The following is a 24441-nucleotide window of genomic DNA, read 5'->3' as shown; positions in this document are numbered from 1 at the left end:
TTACAGGAAATGTGCGCTAAGACATACAAGCAGCCATGCTGTACTGCCCTCTGTACGATGCAGTCATCGGCAGCTGCTGATCCTCCCTGACAGGGAGATGCTCCACCAGTCTCTTTACCCTCCTACCATTGCTGTTTGCACTTGCTTATAACTCGGTGCAACCTGGCTTTGTAAAAGCCAGTTTATGTCTGCAGTAAAAGAGTAATGACCATAGAGTCTAAACAAATCATTTCTACCACCCTAGAGAGTCAAGACTGCTCAACGGAGTCCACTGGGTGGAGCCCAGAGGGCTCTCGGGTGTGCTGCACACCAAGAAAAGGACCCCTTTCCATGCCAGTCAAAGAAAGCACTGTAACAAATGCCAGTCAAAGAACGATCCAGAAGGGAACGGAGTTCAGGGTATACACCAGTGTCTGTGCTGGTGAAAAAGCTGCCTCTCCTCCCGGAAACAGAAACTTCTCAAGAAGACAGACATTTTTAAGAAAACAAATGCAAGCCATTACCGGATTGATTGCTTGGTAGTATCTTAAATATGACATGTCACCTTTATCATTCCCTGTGTGTCCCATTAAAGCATGCAGTCACCAGGGGCACACGGCATGCAGCATGCAGTAAATGGGCAGCAGAGGTTAATGACCTGGAGGCATAGGATCTGAGAATGTGAGAGCAAGTTAGAGACAAGAGCTCCTCTCCACTGTCACTGGGGGCCGAGAGGCAACGCTGACGTGCAGAACGGGGAGAGCGGGGGGAATACAATCTGTCCGACAAATAAACACATCTCCGCAAGTGGCGGCAGGTGTAACTGAAAGACAAAGGCGAAAGGAGAGAAACAGGAGAGAGATGTTTTTCTTTGAAAAAACAAGTCATCCTCTCTATCCTCAAAGCTTTCTGTATCCTCACTACATGATTGTGGGGTGGATGGGAGGGAGGGTGGGGCTGTTGTTAAAAAATCATGGACAAGAAACAAACGACTAGAGTAAAAATGGGCTACGATCTGAACAAACACCTCACCAAGGATACACACAGACGGACGGTAAATAGGTACCCAGACAGTTCTCTGCACTGCATGGTGTTAGAGGGCCGAGTTCAAACCCGGGAGTACTACAGACTTAGTGGAATAACCATATCCAACAATGACATGGCATGTGGGCAAGGACAGAGGGCAGTAGAAACTCTCACTCTGCTTGAACAACTCCACAGAAGGCAGAGGAGCAGTCTCTGACAGCACTACCCATTGTGGACCTTGAAATGTGCCCAAAGGCACGGAGAACACAGCCGCACACGGGATCGTGCACACGCATGCTTATGGCACTTTTATTCATAAGGGATCTTTCCACAGGCAACTGGGTACCAGACAGAAATGGGCCACACTGAAGTCACAGGAGAACTCAAGTGCATGTTACTAGGGAAAAGCGAATTCGTAAGTATATGCTATGGTTTCAGGCAACTGTAGTCTACAAAAAGATCATGGTTGTGAGGGGCTATAGGGAAGGCGATGTAAAAAAGGAAAGCAGCAAGAATTCATCATGAATACTGTTCATTACACATGTGCCCAAATCCACATAGTCTTAGCCCTGTACAAGCTTTGGTGCGTGTCAGCACAGGTCATGTGTTGATCGAATGCTCCACTCTGGAAAAGCATGTAGACATCAGGGAAGACTGAGGAGGACAGGAGGTATATGAGAATCCTCTCTATATTCTGTTTAATTTTTCTGTAATCCTAAAATTTCTCTTTAAAAAATAGAGGGAGACAAGTCTTAACATATTATAGTGTCGTTAGTGAGCCACATCAGATCAGCCTTGGTAGAGTAAGGAGACAGGAGACAGCTCCTCTTCACAGTGACAAGTGCAGTTCTGAGACTGACAACATTACATCATGACAGATGAAGGGGACAAGGGACTAAGACTCAGGACTCTCGGAATGCCAGGTCTAGTGTGGCCACAGGCTGGGTATTTGGTCTCTATAATACTTGGTTCCATAAACAATATAGACCATCCCCATCCCCAAAAATCCACCCCCCCAAAACCCCAAAACAAAACAAAAGAGGGAAAAAAAACCTTTTAAAGTTCTACAATCTTTTGAGGTAATATAACAAAAAACAAAATAGGAGGAATAATAAAAACCATTATTGTCAGAATAATTTTACTGGTGGCACATTGTAGGCCACTAAAACACAAGTTTAGGGGCTGGAAAGATGGCTCAATGGTTAAGATCACCGATTGCTCTTCCAGAGGCTCTTGGTTCAATTCCCAGCACCCACATGACAGCTCACAACTGTCTGTTACTCCAGTTCCAAGGGATCTGACTCCCTCTTCTGGACTCTGCAGGCATTGCATGCACGTGATCAATGCAGACAAAACAGATCTAACAATGCAGACAAAATGATGACTTAACACACCTAGATTGAGTCTCTGAGAACCATCTTAAAGAACTACACCCCAAAGTAGATAAAATTACTTTAAAGTATGTCAAACCTCAAATAAACTAATAAACCAGAAGGTTTGAAAAGAACAAACTTAAGTACTTGAACAAACCACTCCTCCCTTAACAACGAACCCACCATCAACTAGGCAGCCAAATACTGTGTGTGAGGTATTATGTGCCACCCTTCTACATGTGTGTAACTGTGCTGTCTGTATGCCAGCCCTTTACATGTGTGTAACTGTGCTGTCTGTATGCCAGCCCTCTACATGTGTGTAACTGTGCTGTCTGTATGCCAGCCCTTTACATGTGTGTAGCTGTGCTGTCTGTATGCCAGCCCTTTACATGTGTATAACTGTGCTGTCTGTATGCCAGCCCTTCACATGTGTGTAACTGTGCTGTCTGTATGCCAGCCCTTTACATGTGTAACTGAGCTGGCTATGAAGAGAGGATGGTGGGTTGGGGGCTAAATTATAGAGCCCTGCTGCTACACTGCCAGAAGAAAGGACACGTTAGATAACAAGAAAGCTCCATGAGCAGGAACATGCTAATATATCCAAGGTAAGGCAGTTTAGAAGTCGCCTAACGTAGTGTAAGATCTTATTAAAAACCCCAAAACTCAAGAAAGAATAAAAACTCAAGAAAATATAAATATAACTTGCTATCATTTAAGGAAGCGATGGCAGCTGACATCACCACCAAGATCAGGACAGGGGAACCTCATGTGTCTCTGCAGAGACCACAGTAGAGCCACATCTCCTCCTGAGGGGACACAGATCCAAATGGTTCAGTATCTTCTAAATTTGGGAGCCATAAAGAGGCAAACACCAAGGGGCTGTTCTGATTATAGAACCAAAGGGAGGCCTGGTAACTCCACGTGGCTCTGGTGCTCGACCCCATACTGTGGGGCAAGGAGAATTCTTTTTTTAATTTAGAATTATGTATTTATTTACATACATTGTATGAATATGGATGGATGGATATTGTATGAGTGTTTTGCCTGCATGTATGTATGTGCACCTATATGTGTGCCTGGGGCTCCTGCAAGTCACACGAGGGTATTAGGTCCCCTGGAACTAGAGTTACCAGTTACCAGTATGTGCTGGGACTCAAACCCAGGTCTTCTCCAAGAAGAGTAAATGCTCTGGACCACTGAGTCATCTCTCCAGCTTGTCTCAAAAACAAAACAAAACAAAACAAAACACAGCTTTGGGGTTTTTGTTGTTGTTTTGAGAAAACATTGTGGACAAAGGAAAAACATGCATACGGAACAATATATATTTTTGAAATCAGTGTTAAATTTCTTTTTGCCTGCCTGCCTCCCTCCATCCCTCCCTTCCTTCCACTTTTTGAGACAGTCTCTCCACACCGTCCTAGCTGTCCCAGAACAAACTGTATAGATCAGGCTTCTCTAGCCTTAGAGATCTGCCCACCTCTGCCTTCCAAGTACAGGGATTAGTGTGGGTCACCATGGTTGGCAGTGTTAAATTTCTCACTTTGAGAATGTTGTTATTTTTAAGAAACATATACAGCAAGCCAAGACTCACACAGGCTCAACCAGACAAAATCCCTGCATGGAAAACAGGAAATGGGGACAAAGTCCCACCCCTCACCAAGCAGATATTTGCAAGTGACACCTGCTGGGAAAGGGGAGGTTTCTCAAATGCTTGTCACTGAGTAAACCAACCTCACTGCAGGGCAGGCCCCATGCCCAGGAGAGGCCAGCCAATACAGAATGGATTCCGAGTTTTGTGGGTGGGCTTTATGTTTCATCAAGCATTTCAAAATGAGAGAGATACAAAATAATGAAAAACAGTCATTAAATCTTAATGTGTGTAAAATCTGGGAAAATGTGAATGGTAATTATTTGTATAATTTTTGCAATGTTTTATGAGTCCAATTCCAAGATAAAACGTTTAAAAAATAAAATGAACACTAAGACATCAAATGAATGTATTTTTTTAATTAAAAAAAGAAAACAGAACTAGCATCTATCACTCGCTGAGTGCCAGGTGTTCCAGATTATAGAGTTTCTATCTAGAGCCATGACATGTCATTCTGACTGCTATGGAAGGATGGGAAACCAGAAAACCATGGCGTGGGAAATGAGCAAACGTAGTCTGGAGTCAGCCATAAAAAAATGAGGCCCTACTGCTGCTCAGGACGCCCTCTCATAACAAGAGGTCTCCTCATGCCTTTTTACACGAGCATGGCCGGGTTATGCAATGCAGTTCTGACATGTCACTTGACATCCTGCACTTCTAAAATGTTCTGACCTAGAACAACAAACACTCAAGCCTACAAACCATGCCAAAAAGCAGGCAAAAAAGGAAGGCTGAAGAGAACTCCACAGTGAAGTCTCCTCGTGATAGATTTTACTGTACTTTGACAATAAAATTGCAATGTGTTTTCGGAGGGGCTTTTTTTGCAGTCATTTTCTTACTTACTTGCATGTTTAAAGAACATTACAGGAAAATGACATTACCTTAGAACACTCACAGCATTTTGTCTCCCCTCCCCCTTAGTTTCCTCCCTTTCTTCCCTTCTTCTTCCGTTCCTGTATTTTCTCTCCCCCTTCCTCCGAGAAGGCTTAACACATCCACTAACACATGTAAAATATTTTGACAAAGACATTATGAGAAGAGAAAATAACATGCCAATGTTCTTGATGAACAGCTGCAAAAATCCCCAATAAAACACCAGCAGTGAATTTAACAGCATCCTAAGTGCTAGCCATCATGACAAAATCTCTGGAATGCAAGGATGGCTCGATATGCAAATCAACAACAAGCTACATTGCATCTAAGAGCGGAAGGACAAACGCATACAGTTTCGTTGCCTGATTACATGTGGACAAGGTATCAAAAATATTCTCGTAAGACTGAACTCTTGCAGGCCAGGAGTTTAGAGGGAATGGAGTGTCCACCAACGCAATAAAGGGACCCCTCTGCTAACAATACACTCAGAGGAAAACCCAAGTCTAGCAAAAGGAAGGACGCCCAATCTCAGCATCTCTACTCAACCGAGTGTTAGAAGTCCTTGCCAAAGCAACTCGGGAAGAGACAAAAATAAATAATAGATACATTTCTATTCTATTCTAGCGTCTAAATATACCACACCTAAGCATGCCGTGGTTTCTCTTCATATAAATGCTCTTGACATTTACTATCACTTCAACCACCACCACCACCACCACCACCACACTCCATGGAAGACTGTTAATAGACATACACCATGAGTGTGCCTGAGACATCCTACTAATGTAAAAACAAAGGAAGAAGCTGCCACGGGAGACTGGGGTTCTGCCAGACCGCCACAAGAGACAACACGGCTGTCTCTCAGCAGTTAAAGATGAATATGAAAATATGAATCAAGTAATTGAAATATATATACTACGCATAAAAATCTTGGGATTCATAATAAGACGAAACAAACATGGGAGATTCCAAATGAAAATATATTGGTTTCTTTTAGTGGTAAGAAAGGAATTGGCATCTGTTTCTGAAAATTAAATAGTGAATATTAAAAGAAAAATATTAAGCACCAATCTTAGCTATCCAACTAAGCAGTGCTGTTGGGGAATTCTACCTTAGAAATTAAGTGTTCAATATTACAACCAAGGAACTCACGCGACAGCCAGAAACAACCAGTTCAAAGGTCACTAAGTAGATGAGGCAGTTACATGAAAGAATGAAGGTAAAATCTAAAATGAAGTGTTTTATCATCGTGTGTACACTGATAAATCTCACCATGTAATCAATATGTATTTCCAGTATGACAAAACAGGAACCCTTGCTACCTTCTTTGCGAAAACTTGTATCTGATTACCTGTCTTCTGAGTAGCATACCCGTGTGAACTGTCAGTTCACTGGAGATTAAGGAGAAGGAGCAAACGGGACGTAAGAAGCAAGCACACAAATCTAGAATCTGGAATCTGTAACATGGCCAGTTTGCTAACTACTCAAGAGATGCAAGTTAAAGCAGGCAGCTGAGCTTAGGAAGCAGTGCTTCTTCTGCAAGCACAGTGACCTCTCTCTTAATTTCTTCTTACGGGGGGTAGCTCTGACTTTCATCTCAGTGCTGGAGCAGTACAGACCAGAGGATCCACGGGCAAGTGGCCAGCCAGCCTTGTGTAACCACTGAGACCTGTGAAGTCCCCGTGAGAGAACCTGTCTCAAAAGAGGAGGAAAAGAAGGGAAAAAAGCAAGGACAGGCAGAAGGCAGAAAGCAAGGAACGGAAGGGGCACTGTACTAGATTACAAAGCAATGGCCTCCTTTTAAAACAGCTGGACAGTGAACATCTGTAGTTCATCTATCTATCTAAGCCACAAAATGTGGCGGGAGTACCATATGAGGATCTTGTTCTAGACTAACCAAAATGAAGAGTGTTTGGATAATCAAGTATGAAGTGGACATGAATTTGCTATCAGATGACACTAACGAACTATTGCCAGTATTCTTAGGACAAATGAACTAAATAATAAAATTGGAATGGGTGTGTTCATCTGATCAGGTAGCGAACATTTCCCTGTAAAAGTAAGGACTTAGACAAAATGTAAAGGACACACAGAGCTTAGGAAGGAGCTAACACACAGAGGGAACACACAGAGCCCACAGGGAAGGAAACATTGCAGGAGGGGGCAGGTGGGATCTCAGCACGGAGTGCATCAGGGGAGGGGTTTCAGGAAGAGCTCTACCTTTGAAGTGATCGGTGTGCTTGTGGTCTGCTTCTGCAGAGGGAGAATTCACAGCAGACCCAAGGAAGTCTATGGGGTAAGGGGAAGGCTGAGACAGTGGGCGGCAGAGAAGAGATGATCTGAGATATGTTTATTGACAAGGCTCAGAAATGAAGTGGACATGGTCCAAGGGAACGGAACCAAGTCTGGGTTTCTGGACTACATGAAAGGGACTGTCATTTATTTTACTGAGACAGGAATGAGAAAGCATGGTCAAGAAAGACCAGGAAAGAGTAGTTTCCATTTTTAATTTGAAGTGAACCTGAGAAAACTCAAGACATTATCCAGTGTCTGACTGACCACAGATGCTATAGAGCCCTAGAGAGGTATGTTCCTGAGTTACTGTTCTGATGGTGGGAGTGGCTATGGTCACCCCAGAAAGTAGGGAAAGAAGATGGGTTGGGGGTATATGCTGGTTATCTTGAAACAAGCTAGAGTCATCTGAAAGAAGGGATCCTCAACTGAGAAAATGCCTCCATAAGATCCAGCTGTAGGCATTTTCTTAATTAGTGATTGATGGGGAGGGCCAGCCCACTGTGGGTGGGGCCATCGCTGGGCTGGTGGTCCTGGTTCTATAAGAAAGCAGGCTGAGCAAGCTATGAGGAACAAGCCAGTAAGCAGCACCCTCCATGGCCTCGGCATCAGCTCCTGCGTCCAGGTTCCTGCCCTGTGTGAGTTCCAGTTCTGACTTCCTTCAGTGATGGACTGTGATGTAGTTATTTGGACTGAACCAAATAAACCCTTTCCCCTGAACTGTTTTTGTTATGGTTCGTCACAGCAGTGGTAACCATAACGAGCATGGGGGCTGCTCTGATTTCCTCAGGTCCCCTTGAAGTGTGTGAAATTCTAACGGCCACAGAAACAGTGTTAAGAAGCTGTATCTTTGGAAAGTAACTGGAATTAGATGAAGTCATCAGGGTACAGCCTCATAAACAAGATTAATGTCCCTGTAAGAGTCTCGAGAACTGGTTTCTTTGGATGTAAGGGCACAGAGGAAAAAACCACTACCTAAAACCCAGGAAGTAGTTCCTCACACGACAGTGAATCCACTCTCCCCTTGGCCCTGGACTTCCCAGAATTCAAAAGTATGAGAAACACATTCTGTCGTTTATCCACTCCATGGCATTTTGTTACAGCAACTCAAATTAAGACGGGATGACCAGAACACTAACACTTGCTATCACCGTAATATTACTTCAAATGTGTTTTTAGGGGCTGGAGGGATGGCTCAACCCTTCAGAGCATATTGATGCTCTTCCTGAGGACAGGGGTTTGATTCCCAGGACTTACACCATGGCCGATAACCACCTATAACTCAGTTCCAGGGGCTCTGACCCCATCTTCTGGCCTCCGCAGGCACCAGACCCATACATGGTGAGCAGCCAAAACACTCACATGCATAAAAATAAAATTAAAAAATCTACTTTTAAGATTTATTTGTTTCAATACTGGGGATTAAAAACCTGTCATAAGCACTAAGAGTAAATCATACCCCAGTCCAATCACATTAAATTTAGAGAAAGGAGGATGAACTACTACAGAATTTTGAGTGGCCAAAGATGGTAAGGGAGATAAGGAGTAAAACCAGCCCATTTTAAACAAAGGAGCAGATCTGGAGGTGGCTCAGGAGTGGAGTGTGTGCTGCTCCTGTAAGGCCCCAGGTTCACCCCACACCTACGTCAGGTCGTTCAGGACTGCCTGTCACGCTGAGTCAGGGACTCAGAGGCTTCTGTCCTCAGCAGGCCACAGCACCCATCTGAACACCTCCACACCTAAATACATCCTTACAGGAAGCCCTACTGTCTGCCTTAGAACAGTTAAGCGCAGCTTCTCCAAGGACAGGACTAAGCTCTATCTGAGGTCTGTCAGTCTGGACATAGTCTGGAATGAGGGTGGAGCTAAGAGGCGGGGCCTAGGAGGAGCTGGGTAGCTCATTTAGGGCGACACTCTTCCAAGAGATTATGGATGTTTTCACACAAGTAAGAGTGAGCGGGACCTCGGCCAGCGAGCGCTCTAACTTCATGCTTGGAGAAGTGATGCCTCGCTCCTGCTTGCATTCAGCTAGGGTGCTGTTGTCAAGTACTTTCCAGAGGCTAGCCCAGCTCCTGCTTGCATCCGGTTAGGGTGCTGTTGTTAAGTACTTTCCAGAGGCTAGCCCAGCGAAACTGTCTGAAAACTGCTAGCTAAAATGACACCTTTCTCATAAAGGTTTGGGGATGCGGGGTGAGGAAGGAAGGAGAGAGGGAGGATTGGTTGTTCTGAGGAAAGTTTATCAAACATAACTAAGATAGTAAGAAGGGAAACCTACCACATGGAAGTCCCTAGTGACTAACTGTATTCTTGCTAATAATGAAAGTAGTGTTCATTAAAATACAACTTGAATGTCAGTCACTGAGATATGTTTAGCCCCACTGATTTGCTCACGGATATTAGTTAAAATACCTTGTTAGATTTTCACGAGAGATTTCCGCAAACCAAAAAACTTATAAAATAGCCCAAACACACACTTTATAGTACTTTACTCAGTTCACAGCCAAGCAAACAAAACCCAGAAAATCTGGGATGAAGGTCAAGTGTCCGCAGCAGAGGAAGAGCACCTTGAATCATCTAAGTCCTTGGCAGTACAGGCCATTTTTCCTGGAGCTGAACTCCTGCTAGCATGAACCATTCTGAGACTGTTCAGTATGGAGGACTGGCCCAAGAACAGGCCATGTCCTGATGCACCAATCAGGAGCCAGCTAAAGGGATGAGGTAACCCCATACCCGCCTGCCAGCCCCAGCAAGTAAGAAATCCTCAGAATAAAGAGCATCCCCTAAACTGTCAGCAATACTAACACCGCTTGTGCAAACTTCATCTCAATTGCTAAAGAAACTCAAAGCAAGTCAGCCCTAAGTTTATAGTATCGTGTTGTTAACTAAACCTGACTATTACTGATTTATTTAATAACATTTTGTGTTAATTAAAAGATTTCCATTGGGCTGGAGAGATGGCTCCGTGGTTAAGAGCACCGACTGCTCTTCCAGAGGTCCTGAGTTCAAATCCCAGCAACCACATGGTGGCTCCCAACCATCTGTAATGAGATCTGCTGCCCTCTTCTGTTGTGTCTGAAGACAGTTCCAGTGTACTCATATACATTAAATAAATAAATCTTTAAAAAAATTAAAAAATAAAAGATTTCCATTAAGTACTTTTATCCTATTTTAAGCCACTTATTTCAGAAGTAAACACAGCAATAAAAATCTTAAACCAACATTTGTATAAACTAAAAAAAAAAATAGAAAAATTTAGACAGTGATTTTTGTCAAGTTACTAGCTTACTGATGTGAAAACTTGTTACATTAGACACAAACCTGGGAGTAGATGAGGAATTAGCCATGGGATGTCTTAAATTTGTTTCTAAGAATGTGAAAATTTCAACTTGTATTTAAGATCAGTTTCACTTACAAAACTACACACACACACACACACACACACACACAAATATACACATGCGCACATACACAGAGAGAGAGAGAGAGAGAGAGAGAGAAATTTTCTCATACTACCAATGCAGATCAGACATTTGAAAATAAATTTAAAAAATGTATAGTCCATAAGTGTCATATGCCAGGTGCCTAAAAATATTGACTGAGCAGGAGGAACTTCACTAAACACACCATTGTCTGTTGTTTTCAAGATACTCCGATCTGTATTGACAGGTGTGAATAATGACATCAGTTTATGGCCAGCACTTCTTTCCACACGGTGTGTGTGCAAAAAGATCTTGTGACTTTAGACAAACTATTTTATTTTTTTTTCCTTTTCTTTTTTTTTCGGAGCTGGGGACCGAACCCAGGGCCTTGCGCTCGCTAGGCAAGCGCTCTACCACTGAGCTAAATCCCCAACCCCTCGACAAACTATTTTAAAAGAAATGCCACAACACCATTACAGACGTTTGCTCTGCAACTGCCAATATGGCCTTACAGCACATGAAGCTGGCTGGGTTCCCAGCAATGGAGTTGCTGTATGTCTTGAGGCCGCGCTTCAATGTGCTCATAGCATGTTACTGTGTGCTCTTCTCATGGTCTTCTATGTAAGTCTAAACCTGTACCAAAGCATTCATTCACCGCACACTCCCTTCCAACACTTGGTTCAGATGAAGGGAACTTCACAGAGAGAAACTGACTAAAGCATATTTCTTGATTACTTTGTTTACAATTTAACTTTTAAAAAGTCGTTTCAATGTCACTGTGATCCTCTCCTTGTATCAGAGGAGGTGTGGACTCCCATAGAAGCCAAACTGGATTCAGTAGGGCTGGGGTGGAAGGGAAACAAGACGACGCCCATGCTCCTTACTGAAGTAGTTATCCAGCAAACAGCTCTGGCTGACGTTTGAAAGCTTTTACCTTTTCGAATCATCTGGAGGAATCAGACACATCTTAATAAACTCTGCTCACTGAGAAACATTAGCACTGACTGTGGACTTGGTTCAGAAGTCACACTACAGACCACACTTATCTATCTACACTGCATGTCTGGGGTAGAAACACTCTGAACGCAACGGAAAGACTGTGCTTACAGGAAAAGTGGCACAACCCGGATGCAAAGCATTTTATGGCTATCAAAAAGCTCGCTCGCTTTTAAAGTTATTGCATTTTACAAACTCCCTCTTGGCAAAAGGATTTATAGCTACTGTAAAATTCTTTCCAAAACTTAAGTTTTGATTCTTCACCATATGTGCTACAAGTATTGGCTCAGTGACGTGATAACAGGGCGCCATGAAACAAGAGCAGCTCGCTGAGCCTCCTTAGGTATTTGTGTCACATCCTTCTGACGGGCTAGAAAATATAGTCAAAATAAAATACTGTCTAATTAGGAGTTGAAAATCTACTAGGGTCACTAAAAATCAGAGGGAGAGAGAGAGGGAAAAAAAAGAGAGAGAGAAACGACACTAACGACTTATCAGTGGAAGACCATGTCAGAGTCATGTTAAAACTGTGGTCATGGATGTACACCCAAGTATTCACATCCCTGACCCTGTGGCCCATACGGGTACTGTGACACACACTCGCCGAGTGTGTTAATGTGCGGGCAAGGATTATGGGCCCTGCCAGTTACAAGAACAAGGTCATCATGGAAACAAAGCTCACTGGGGTGGGGGTGGGGGAGGGAAGGAAGGGGGAGGGGGAGAGACAGACAGACAGACAGACAGACAGACAAACAGACAGACAAACAGACTGACTGACTGACTGACTGACTGGTTCTCCCCAGGTCAACATCTTGGTCTGGTTAATGGTTGCGAGAACCCTACTGCCACAGTGACGGCCCTGTACATTACGATGAGTTTGTAAGGTTCCCTGGAGTGGCCTGCTCCACCCTGCCCTGCATGGCCCCTGATGACCTCAGGCACAGCTCTGAGCTCTCCCCTTAGGTGCTGTACTGCTGTGCCTTTCTACCACAGTCAAGCATAAGCTCTTTGAGGACAGACTCAACTTTTAATTTTTGTTGCCCCAGTACCTGGCCCAGTGCTTGGCAATGAGAGCATGCTGTTCATTGATTTACAGGAAACAACTGGCAAAGCCCAGCACTCCGCACTCCGTCATCCCCGAGTTAGCTTGCTTATGGGAGTTTCACGTATCACGATTGCCTTTATATTATCCTGACAAGCACTGCACAGGGTGGATTATGATTTGGAGTCATAACCATAAACATAAAATTACCTCCTTCCTCAGCACCGAGCAAAGGCTCATAAATCAGTGACAATAGAAACCCACGCAGTGATTTCTCTCTAAGGTCTTAACTTCTTTTTAAAACAAAACACAACACCAAACACATGATATCTGCACTTTGCAGCAGTGCAGAGGGTTTGCTCATTTTAGCCACCCCTGGCACACAGCGAAGCTGGCCATTTCCTCCTGGCGAGGAGACATGGTCAGTGAATCTCACAGCTGGCCAACACCAACTAACTGCTGGCTGTGACTAGGCCCATTCTGTGACTTATTTTGGACTCTCTGGCATGAAATTTGCGGTATTTCCCACAAATTTAAAACTGAGGTACATTATAATAGTCCACATACCCTTTAAATATGAAAGTTCGAAGTGTAGTTCTAGAAAATGGGCAAGATGGTGGAAAAGAGGTCCTGAGGGGAGGGAGACTGAGTGTAGACAGGAATGCAAGGCCAGGCGTTTGCTGGGGACCTATCACAGAGGAGAAAGAGAGTCTAAGGAAGACCTAGGTCAGACAGAGGAGACTCAAGTCACCATCTCCCACTGTGATGAAGTTACCAGCTTTCGGCTTCTTCCTTCTCATCCTCACATTGCCATGATCCATGAGAACAATTAACCAATAGTTACCCAGCAGTTAGAAGTAGGCGAAGATTCAAAATATAAACATCCTAAACACAAATGACAAGACAACTTCTGCCCCTATTATTTGTCAAAGGGATGGTGAGTCTGGGACAGTACAAGCTGCATCAGGAAATCAGGGAAAACCGCAGGTCGTGAGGAGTTAAGGATCAGGAGAAAAATCAAAGTGTATGCTAGTTTTAACTGTTTAAAAGATACTAGAAGTATGTCACATATCGGTAGAAATACACTGGCAAGATACACAGCAAAATGACTGGAAAGTGAAACATATAAAGAATGTCTGCAGGTCTCACAGAGAAGGCTCAGAGAAGCTGCTGTCTGGGCGTGGGGACCGGAACTGACCTTCAGCACGAAGGACCCCTTAGCAGGTGCTCAACAGCATTGGTCACTGCTGAATCAAGTTGCAAGCCCAGACCCCTAAAATGGCGTCCACAAAAAGACAAGGCTGAGTGTGGGTGAGTCTGTGGAGTAACTGGAACGCTCATGGATGCAAACGGGAATCGAAATGCTGCAGCCACTTTGCAAATGCATCGAGCAGTTTCATACAAAGTTATAGCAATTGCCACTCAACTAACGCACACCACTCCTAGTATTTACTCAAGAGAGATGGGAACTTAGGTTCCCACAGAAATCTCTACACAAATATTTATGGCAACTCCATACACAATTGCTTACACATGGAAACAACCCAACTGTCCCTTCAGTGGGTGAATGCATAAACAACAGGGCCATATAACAGAATACTGCTCGGTACTAAAGGAGGGCTACACACAGGGACGGGCTACCACTGACTTCTCAGACTCTCTATACAGCTCCATTTACAACACTGGCAGAGGGAGGCCCAGGCAGAAAGTGGCATGAGATGGCAGAAAGGTCTAAGACAAAGTACACAAGGGCTACCTAGAGATTTGTCTTTATGTTGATGGTGGTGGCAAACATTAGTTCATGATTTTATCTACTGCTCAGTTATACACGGAAGAGGAAAATGGTTTTCTTATAGATAAAATAAATTGTAATCATCCTTAAGAATTAGAAAGAGGGGGGTTGGGGATTTAGCTCAATGGTAGAGTGCTTGCCTAGTAAGCGCAAGGCCCTGGGTTCGGTTCTCAGCTCCGAAAAAAAAGAAAAAAAAAAAAAAGGATTAGAAACAGGAATGGAGACATCTTGTGGTTAGGACCATGTATTGTTCTTACAGAGGACCTGAGTCGCATTCCCAGCACCCACATCAGGTGGCTTAGAGCAAACTGCTAATTCTAGCTTCAAGAGACCTTTGGCCTTTGTGGTACCTGCACTCACAAATGTACGTGTGATTAAAAATAAGTAGTTAAAATATTAAAAAGGAATTAGATAGAACGGTTGTCTGTGGCAGGGCTATCCTCTGCTAGCTGAGCACACTGCTGTGTCTGGGCAGGGAGAAACTCAGGACAAAGAGCATATGCTCGTCCATTTGCCTTTAAAGAAAACCTTTAGTACCACGCCCTCTAATGTCTACAAACTTCCCACATCTCGGACTTCCTTCCTCCCAGACCATTCTCACTGCTCTCAAACAGAGCTGAGTGCTGTAACGACAGAACTTCCCCAGCTTCCCACCAAAGGGAACGACGCTGACGTAAGGAGCAGGGAAATCGTGCACACCCTGGTGAGTACAGCGGTTCATTCACAGCATCTGCACAGCCAAACAAACAAGAGGCTTAGTAGACAAGAATTATTTCTCAGGGTCTTAATGGGAGTCACAGGAAACAGTCAATGAGGCACTAAATATTTAATTCAAACACTCACTATACTTCGTTTGGCAGTCTGAAATAGATGACTTGTAATTAATAAAGATTTTCTCCAGAAGAATCCATACTCTACCCCCTAATAGATAATATTCTGCAGACAGATACAAGACTAAATAACAAAACCAGGCAGAAAAGCCCAATAATCTATACGGAAACAAGAGACCAAAGTTTGTATCTCACAAATATATTTTAAAATGAATGTAGAGTTTAATCAAATGAACACTATCTTTAAAAAAACACAGATATCACAAATATACTAAAGAACACTGTTTTTCTAAGAATGATATCCACAGACTGACCTTAGTGAGGCATCTTACAAGAAGTGTTCTATTTTCCACTTGTCTGTCCATCTGTCTGAGAAAACACACATGCAGACATGCGCAGACATACACACGCACACACACACACACAGAGACACACGCACGCACACACACACAGAGACACAGACACAGAGACACACCGAACCCTTACTTCAAATGAAATTGGAGTTAAACAGCAATCTGGACAACAGAAGAAAGGCCTAACAGAGTTGCCTGGGAGAGCCCTAACTATCCCTATAGTCACCAATAAAGAAAACCAGAGGTTTGCAGAAGAGAGGACAAACCCAAGCTTTAAAACCACTGTTTCTGAATGAGCACACCAGATAAACATGCACCAGGCCAGCTCTGTGACCCTCAGGTCAGGAGGGGCCCCTCTTTACTTTTACCCACTTTTCCTGGGGTCCAAGTCCTCCTAGTTCTTTCACAGAATTGGCAGAATAGGAGGCAGTTGTGTGCATGTGTGTGTGTGCGTGTGTGTGTGTGTGTGTGTGCATGCACATGATGGTGGTCATAGTGAACACTATCCCACATTGTTTAGCATGAAAGCTAATTTTCTACAAAATCTTCTTGCAAAAGATAAAATCTTAAGACATTATATGAATTAAAGATCCAAACACGGCAAAATGCACGGACTGGTTACAGCCTGTGGCTTATCTCAGACTCAGCACAACCCCGGGAATGAAAACTTTGCAGCTTTACCTCACTCAGAAACCACCGGGAGTAACATCTTGATTCACTCAAAAAGTACTCACTCAGAGTGACTCTGCAGCAGCTCTGTGCGTATACAGGAGTAGAGAGCCAATCAGGACGGACGCTGTTTTAGGGTCACTGTGCTCGTCTGTCAGGTCACACACACTGCTTACTTATGGATTTTACTCCAATGTGACCCTGAGGGCCTTGAATTGCTCATGAAGACACTGAGACCCTGGTCTCTGGGTTTCTAGTGAGATGAATGCACTCGGCGGGGCACGGCTATTTATTGTCCTCTGACGATGCACGGCTGGTCCAAGACGATGGCTCGATGGCCACTGCTACAGGGACGGCCACATGCTTACGGGAGCTCTTTGAAGTGGCTACAGCTTACCCAGTGCCTTGTTTCACCTTTCAGTCTTTGTCTCTCCTCTCTTCCCGGTGCCTTGATCTGCAATGCCATTGGAATCTTAAGAAGGAAGACGAGGCCTCAGATGACGGTCTCATTTAGTTATTCACTACAAGAGTTTGAGTATGAGGAAACTGTGATAGGCAGGATGTTCCCTACCCAATCAGGGTTGTGTCCTAATGTCAAAGACAAAACAAAACAAACAAACAAAAAAACCAAAAACAAAAACATGAGGATATGCTGCAAATCAACTGGAGTTAACAGGGATTGGAGTGTCGTTTAGTGGCAAAGTACTTGCCTGGCCTGCATAACACCTAAGATTCCACTCCCAGCACTTCAAAACAAAACAAACAAACAAAAAAGAGAGGTAGGGATAGCAAATGTAATTCAGACTGCAGAACAGGCTGAAGCAAGATGGTTGTCTGCAGGAGTCTGGTGCACTTCCCTCTACAGCGGTGCCAGTACAAAGACAAAAGCAACACCCCTTCCCGGCGTGCTTGAAGCACAGCTACAGCGTAGTAACCATGTGGCAGGAGTGCAGCAGAGCGCAGAGACCATGGAGGCCTTAAAAACACACGGACAAGGCACTTGGCACCTCCGTTCCACCTCTTGAGATCAAGCCTCCAAGAGGGCTTTGCTCAAGTGTGGAAGGACAGAAAGGAAACCGTGAGGTTCGGAAGGCTGAGCGGTTCTTTCCGGCCTGGCGCCCAGTTTGGAAACTTCAGTGCTTGGGGAACAGAGCCACAGAGCCTGACTATCTGATGTCTTATGACACACCTGGGAGGCTACCTCCAATAGCTCAAGTGGTCCAGACCTGTGAGCCACCTAGACCCACCCTTCTGCAGCCACAGGGGGCGTACTGGTGGTCCGCTCTGAGAGGGACAGCCCTCAAAGCCCCTCACCTGCCAGGTTGACACTTAAGGCAAGGATGGCCTCAGCCCTACATTCTCTCAACAACCTGAACGAGCTTGAAGCAGCTTCTTCTCAGAGCCTCCCAGTAAGAACCCAGAGAACATTTGGACCTCGGCCTTGTAAAGTCTGGGACAGAGAAAACAACTGAGCTAAACTCCATTCTGTCCTCAGAACGGAGATAGAAACTGTCCTAACCAAGCTGATGGGGCTGAGTATCCAGATGTAGCTGCAAATGGAAACCAGTCAGCACAGGCTCTCCAGGGCAGAACCTCCTCCTCAAGGAACTTCTACCTGGAAAGAAATGGCAGTCTTCCTTATTTAAGGTACTGTGCTTTTCTTCATGGACAGATGGCTCTAACCCTGATGATGCTAGCCGAAGTCCTTTAAGCATGTAATAGTGTCATCACCACCAGCTAAAAACAATAGAGCTGGACCTGGGCATGGGGACACACTCCTTTAATCCCAGCACTTGTGGAGGCAGAGGCAGGTGGATCTAGCTCTGTGAGTTCAAGGCCAGCATAGTCTATACAGCAAGTTCCAGCTGCAGCTACGTAATAGAGAGATCTGCCTTTAAAAAAACAAACAAACAAAAACAACAACAAAAAAGAGACAAAAAAACTAAAAAACCATGCACACACACACACACACACACAAACAGAGCTAAAGAAAATATCCTTTCTAGATGGGAAAATTTTTTTAATAAAGATTTAGTGCGAGCACTTAGAAAGCCTTCCGGAAAGTCTATTTTCACTTAAAGACAGGTGCATAATACTTCAAAGAGTATTTAGTCTAAGGCCAAATTTTAAGAACTTCTTTTTAAAATGACATGTGATCATGCTGCCACGCATGTTTGGACCAGTCAGGGTCAGAAGTTACTTATGGGATACCACAAGGCCAATTAGTAGACAGCTTCAAAACAGAAGCAGTGGTGAAGAAGGGAAGAGAGACCGTTTCAAGCAAGTGAAAGAAAAACGTACTTGTTGCTGGGAAGACACGGAAACATTGGAATCATCGCCCACGCTCATCTCTCCATAAGTGCACTATGAAGCTGACAGTCCGTGTAAAGCGGTGTGCAGCGCAGAGCGGCGTGTAGCGTGTGGAGCAGCAGACTAGAGTCATTACTCCTTACAATCTTATAATGAAGGAAATCACCAAGCAACAACTGTTTAAAGAAACCCAATCTTCAACTTCTAAGTGTATCAGGAACATAAAACTTATATAAAACACTACCTGTGGGGCTGGGAATGTAGTCTGGTTGGCAGTGTTTGCATGGAACCACATGATGTCCCTGTGGGTTCTATGCATTTGTAATTGCAGCGCTCAGGGGATGGAGGCAGGAATACCATAGTTCGGCCACCCTCCTCTGTCCAGTGAGCTTGAGAGCAGCCTGAGTTACACTGTTAAAAGAATGTATCTGAAACATCCCTCAGTAGGGAAATATGCTTGCTGCCAAGCCTGCAAATTTTAGTCCAATCCCTAAGTCTCACACTGTAGGAGGAGAGAAGTCACTCCCAGTTGTCACATGTGTGTTGTGTCACACAATTAAATGTGTTAAAAAAATCATAAACACCATAATATTTAACCATGTTTTCCTTTATGTCTTATTGACATCTCAAGGATCACTCTGAATTGTCTAGAAAGTAAAACTGTAATTTAAACCCTTTGGAGGCTGGGGATGTGGCCCATGGAGAGCCCCGGCTTGGCCTGCTGAAGGTCAGCGCACTAGAACTCCCAAGGGGGAGGAGGACAGGGTCTGAGGAAGAGAGCAAATGAGACTTCAAAACCCACTAGGAAGGACAGGCAGTGGTTGCTTTCCTGCCAGTGTGTTCTGTGAATACACTGAACATATGTGACAAAGCACGCGGACAGCCATTTTCAGTCACGCTACTGGTATTCAGAAGCACTAAGTTTCATCGATTGCGTCCCAGCCTAAGTAAACCAGTATGTGGAAGAAGAAACTCTGGAACAACAACTCAGAGAGAAAGAGAGGCCAGGGTATATGCTAAATGCAAGCCTTTTAACCCATCAGTGGAGGTAGATTAGTAGAATATGGAGTGACTGCCCCTAGAGGCGCCTGCTGTCCTGGGCATGAGAGCCCTAACCCCAAAGTAGGAGATCGATACAGCATGCACAACAGTACGTGGGACGGGTTAGACGAGACAGGCATTCTCTCTGTGAATATGCCTCACTCAGCCCAGCAACCTGAAGGATTAGTGGTCGCTCATCCTCAACTTGCTCTTCTCTCGGACTGTGCCCTTCTCTCCTGCTCCTGGCTGAAGCATTTATAACCCTCCGCCCTGAGAGCAGGGCACCGAGCTCTTCCTCCTTACAAAAAGGAACTGTCTTAGAGCCTCTCTTCTGGCATTTTTCTCTTAATAAAATCTTCGGTTAAACTTGGGACCACCACGTTTACACACGGAGCATGAATGAGTCATATCCTGTGGAACTTGCCTATAAAACTCTTCATCTAATATAGACTAGCTTTTACTTAAAACCATGATTAATTGAACAGAAAATTATGTAGAGTAACATATACCATGGGAGCTCGTGGGAGCTGGGAACATTGTTCAGCGCAAAGCACTTGCCTGGCATGTAGAGGAGCTGGACGCTGGACTTCATCCCCTGCACAAGAGTCAAGGGGCTTGGAACTAGTAAGGACCTGCTGGGAGCTGGCTTATCGAGCTTCCCGCTGGTCTGTATTTTCTACAATATACGTATATGGTTCTGCTGTCTATGAACTGCTGGTTTGGAGCAAACATTTACTCGAAAATTATCATTTTATGGCTTGCATTGTTGTGGGTACTTGGAATACAAACAGAGAGCAAAGTGACAACCAATGACCTCCTGGAGTCTACCTGGGAAGAGGCCAATGAGAAATAGCCAGTGTGAAGTCTGGCACTCTACCCACCCCATAACTATTTGTTTTGGCTTCTTGTATATCCTTCCAAAGTTTCTGCATGTACAGACAAATGACTATATTTCTCCCCATATATACACTAAACAGACACAGATAGACAGAGACAGACAGACAGACAGACAGACAGACAGACAGACACACACACACACACACACACACACACACACACTGTTCTCTACCTTGGTGTTTTGTTTGTGGAGGCCTGGGGCTGACAGTCTTTTCCATTTCTCTCCTTATTCACTGTGACAGGATCTTCCAACTGAACCTGGACTTCATTATTTCAACCAGCCCAGCTGGCCTTTAGCTCTGGAGAATTCTGCCATCTCAGAGCTGGAATTACAGTGAGCCCCACATCTAGTGGCATTTATGTGGACGCTGTGGGAGTCTGAACTCCAGTCCTCAGCACCCGCTAAGCCATGTCTCCAGCCACCCATGTCTCACCGTTTCCACATAATGATCCCGTCCCCTTCAGTCCCCAACCCTCTTCTCCCCAATGGCACTCCACCTCTCAGTACACTGCCTTGAGCAAACGTGCACTGAGAGAGCTGCAAAGCCTGAAGCCTATGCTTTTGCAGACAGATGAGCACACCGCCACCACCACAGCCGGAGAACCCAGAAACAGGTCTGCCTAATGTGACGGGAAATTGCATTTTTTTTTTCCTATGTAGAGGAAACTGTGTCTTTAAAAATCGGCTCTTCTCAGCACACCAGCACACAGCCTCTAGGCAAACCAGGCCGTACCCAGGTTCAGGGTACTCACAGGCAGCTGTGGAACTGGGCTGGACTTGGCTAATCAGGTATTTGCTTTTTGACTTCTGAGACAGTACTGAGCGTGACCAGTTCTCTGAAGTCTAACCCACGGCCTGGTGCGCCGCTGCATCAAAGGAAATGCTTGCTGGAAAGAGTGAGATCCCAAAGCTCTTTTCCTTGGCAGCTGTGGTGCGATAGCACCACCAAGGGGAGCTCTGCTGCAGCACCTTATCCAACTTCCTCCCGAGAGGACACCAGGCGGCGGTGGACGGGGAATTAATCCGGCACAGTGAACGGCTGTACTAGGCTTCCAAGCATTCTCCGTGAGCTGAGCCAGCGGAGGGCGCCCTGCCTGAATGAGCATCCAGCCAGCCCTGGCCTGGCCTCCTCAGGTACGTGGTTACTGCACTGCCTGTAATCAAGGCACCTTGGTGCAGGGAGCCTTTCCTTCTCAGAGGAAACAAACACAGGCAAAAGTGTATGGCAAATATGAATCAAGGGGAGAAAAATGCAAAGACTATGAGGCAGAAACAATGCTGTCAGATACTGGTGGAAGTTGCAGGAAAGCAAAGAGCTCCTGCCATTCCTGGGACCCTGCCGCTTGGGAACCTGGCTGCAGTACTATGAGATGCTCACGCTCCAATGGCGAGGTCACCCAGAGAACTGAGGTGTTCCAGTCAACCCTGCAACGGGCCCCTGGCAGAGAGCTGATCGAACCAGTCCACTTGTGCAAGAGACTTCAAGTGCAATGCCATCCAGCCGAGCAATCAATCCCCTGCACCGAGAGGGATCACGACAAGCCCATGTTTTAGGCCACTGTGTAGGCAGGGGGTCCGGGACACAGTAACAGACAACACACGTCTGGCCAGACCAGGACAAGATGGACAGTAAACTTAAGAACATTTGCCATCCATGGCTCTGTAAGAGCCCACGAGTTCCCCAGAGATTAAAAACGGACTATATATAGCCCCTCTCTATTCCAACTCCTTGATAACTATTTTCTCAATAAATATTTATTAAGTAGAAAAATGAATAATGCATGTATAGCTAAGTATTGATTATATTGACGGGAGGAAGTAAGGACATAACTAATTCAGAGACAGCAGATGTTTAGAGCCTGCAGCGGCCTGCAGCTCACATACTCGCACACACTCCCCTCATGCTGCCTTCTGAAAGGGCGCTAAAGCACAGGATCTCACTCACGGCCTGGCCCTTGGGCTCTCCAAGATCTCTGAGGACTCCACACCATGCTTTTATCAATGAACACAGACAGATTTTAAAATTGAGAGCAACCTAAAATATGCATTAGTTCATTTAAATTAAGAATGAGAACTTTTTATGTGGACATAAATATTAGTTAATAAAGAATAACTCTCTAGTCATATGAAAATGACTATGAATATTGCTTCAATGCGTTTACAAAACAGCTCCTAAATGCTGACACACTTACTCCACGGTGTGCTCCAAACCCCACATTTATTACCAGCATCACTGGTGTTACAGTGTCAACATTACCAGGAAGCAAATTCAATTCTGATTTCTGCCGAAAGCTCTTAACTCTGCAACCAACACCCATAGTTGTCCTGTTTGAAGTCATGAGCTCATTTAATTCATTTTAAAGTAAATGCCAGGTTTACATAACCACTGCCTGCTACTGGTTTTCTCATGTCAAAATTACATCCATCCAACAAGTGGCTAGTTTTTCGCAAGTATGTGCAGAGGGAAGGCATTGGGTCCTAGCACAGTGTCAGTGGGTTTATGCTAAGGTATGAGGGAAGGCACTAGGCTGTAGTATACTATAAGGCGGGTTTATGCTAAGGGGTGAGGGAAGATACTAGGCCTTAGTACAGTGTGGGTGGGTTTAAGCTAAGGGAAGACATTAGGCCTTAGTACGGTGTATTACGGTATGCTAAGGCCTGAGGGAAGGCATTGGCCCTCGTAGAGTGTGGGTGGGTTTACACTAAGGTTTTAGCCAACGATTTATTGTGACAGGGAATATGACAAAGTCTGATTCTAGGTCCCCCAAGGCCTGTAGACCACACTTGAAACAAGACAAAGCAATAATGAAACAAAAACAAACAAACAAAACTACCAAGTCCAAGAAGTGAGCATTCACCCAAAGGTGATGAGGGCAGGAGGGTCAGAGTCATCCTTGACTGTACAGCAATTCAAGGTCAACATGATACTGTCTCGAAACCACACACACACACACACACACACACACACACACACACACACACACACTCGTATCAGAATCACATTGTATAAAGATACTAAGTCTTCATGAGGACCAGTTTATGATCTAGTACTTCTTCAAGTAGTAGAGGATATGTCAGTGTGTCCCCCACCCTCGTGCTGGTCAGCCACAGTTTGTCTGTTGAGAGTCTGCACCAGTATCAGTCAGAGCTGGGACAGCTCTGTGCTGAATGTGACTATGGCTCTGAGCGGGGTGTGCTATCTGTTACAGAGGTGAGGACATGGGGGCCAGACGTACTCTTAACCTAACTCAGGACTAAATACCTCGGTGTGGGGTGGAGCTCTTATTTAATAGTGCATGCGTGTAAACACATACATGCTTACATGTGGAGGTCAGAGAACAACCTTCAGGCAGGTGGTCTCTCTGAGTTCAAGGGAAGCCTGGTCTTCAGAGAGAGTTCCAGGCCAACCATGGCTACACAGCAAAACCCTGTTTTCAAAAGAAAGAACTTGGTAATAGAAGGCAGTGCAAGACTGAGTAGCCCACAGATGTGGGTTCAAATCCTTAGACAAGTCACTTCTGAGATTTAAGTGTTTCTTCACTGCAAAGTGGAACACAGGACATATCCTCAGTAACTCAGTGACATCGCTGATATTTACTGTAAACTACTCCTCACAACGTAGTAACAGGTCGAGTAACAACACTTCCTCAGGTGCTTCCCTACTGCCACCGAGCAAATGGCAAGAGCTGGCAGGTTGCAGTGTGTGGCAGACGGCAACTGTGCCAAGCAAGGCAGTCCACAGGGCATGGTGCTTCCTTCTGGCCAGTCAGGGGGTTTTAAATGCCTCCAATCAGAGTAACAAGTTTTACCCTCCACCCATGTAGATCGACTTGAGTCGCCACAGGCCCGACATGGTAGGCATCTTCTAACAAGGCCGATTTCCCTGCTTCTACTAACTGC

General features: G+C 44.9%; 1 protein-coding gene across 13 annotated transcripts in view; it reads right to left on the bottom strand.

The window, feature by feature from the left end:
- Positions 1-24441, bottom strand: part of Dym (dymeclin) — a 297388-nt gene that overhangs the window by 130092 nt on the left and 142855 nt on the right. For 6 of the 13 annotated variants that reach the window (XM_087592291.1, XM_087592293.1, XM_087592290.1 and 3 more), the window contains one exon: positions 638-802. In XM_087592291.1, the coding sequence (XP_087448417.1) occupies positions 638-802 (165 nt within the window). 13 annotated transcript variants of the gene reach the window in all.

The sequence above is a fragment of the Rattus norvegicus genome, chromosome 18 (genome assembly GCF_021556685.1).
Source record: "Rattus norvegicus strain SHRSP/BbbUtx chromosome 18, alternate assembly SHRSP_T2T, whole genome shotgun sequence".
Classification (NCBI taxonomy): domain Eukaryota; kingdom Metazoa; phylum Chordata; class Mammalia; order Rodentia; family Muridae; genus Rattus; species Rattus norvegicus.
The sequence above is the reverse complement of the archived record's forward strand: the minus strand, read 5'-3'. Positions and strand labels throughout refer to the sequence as shown.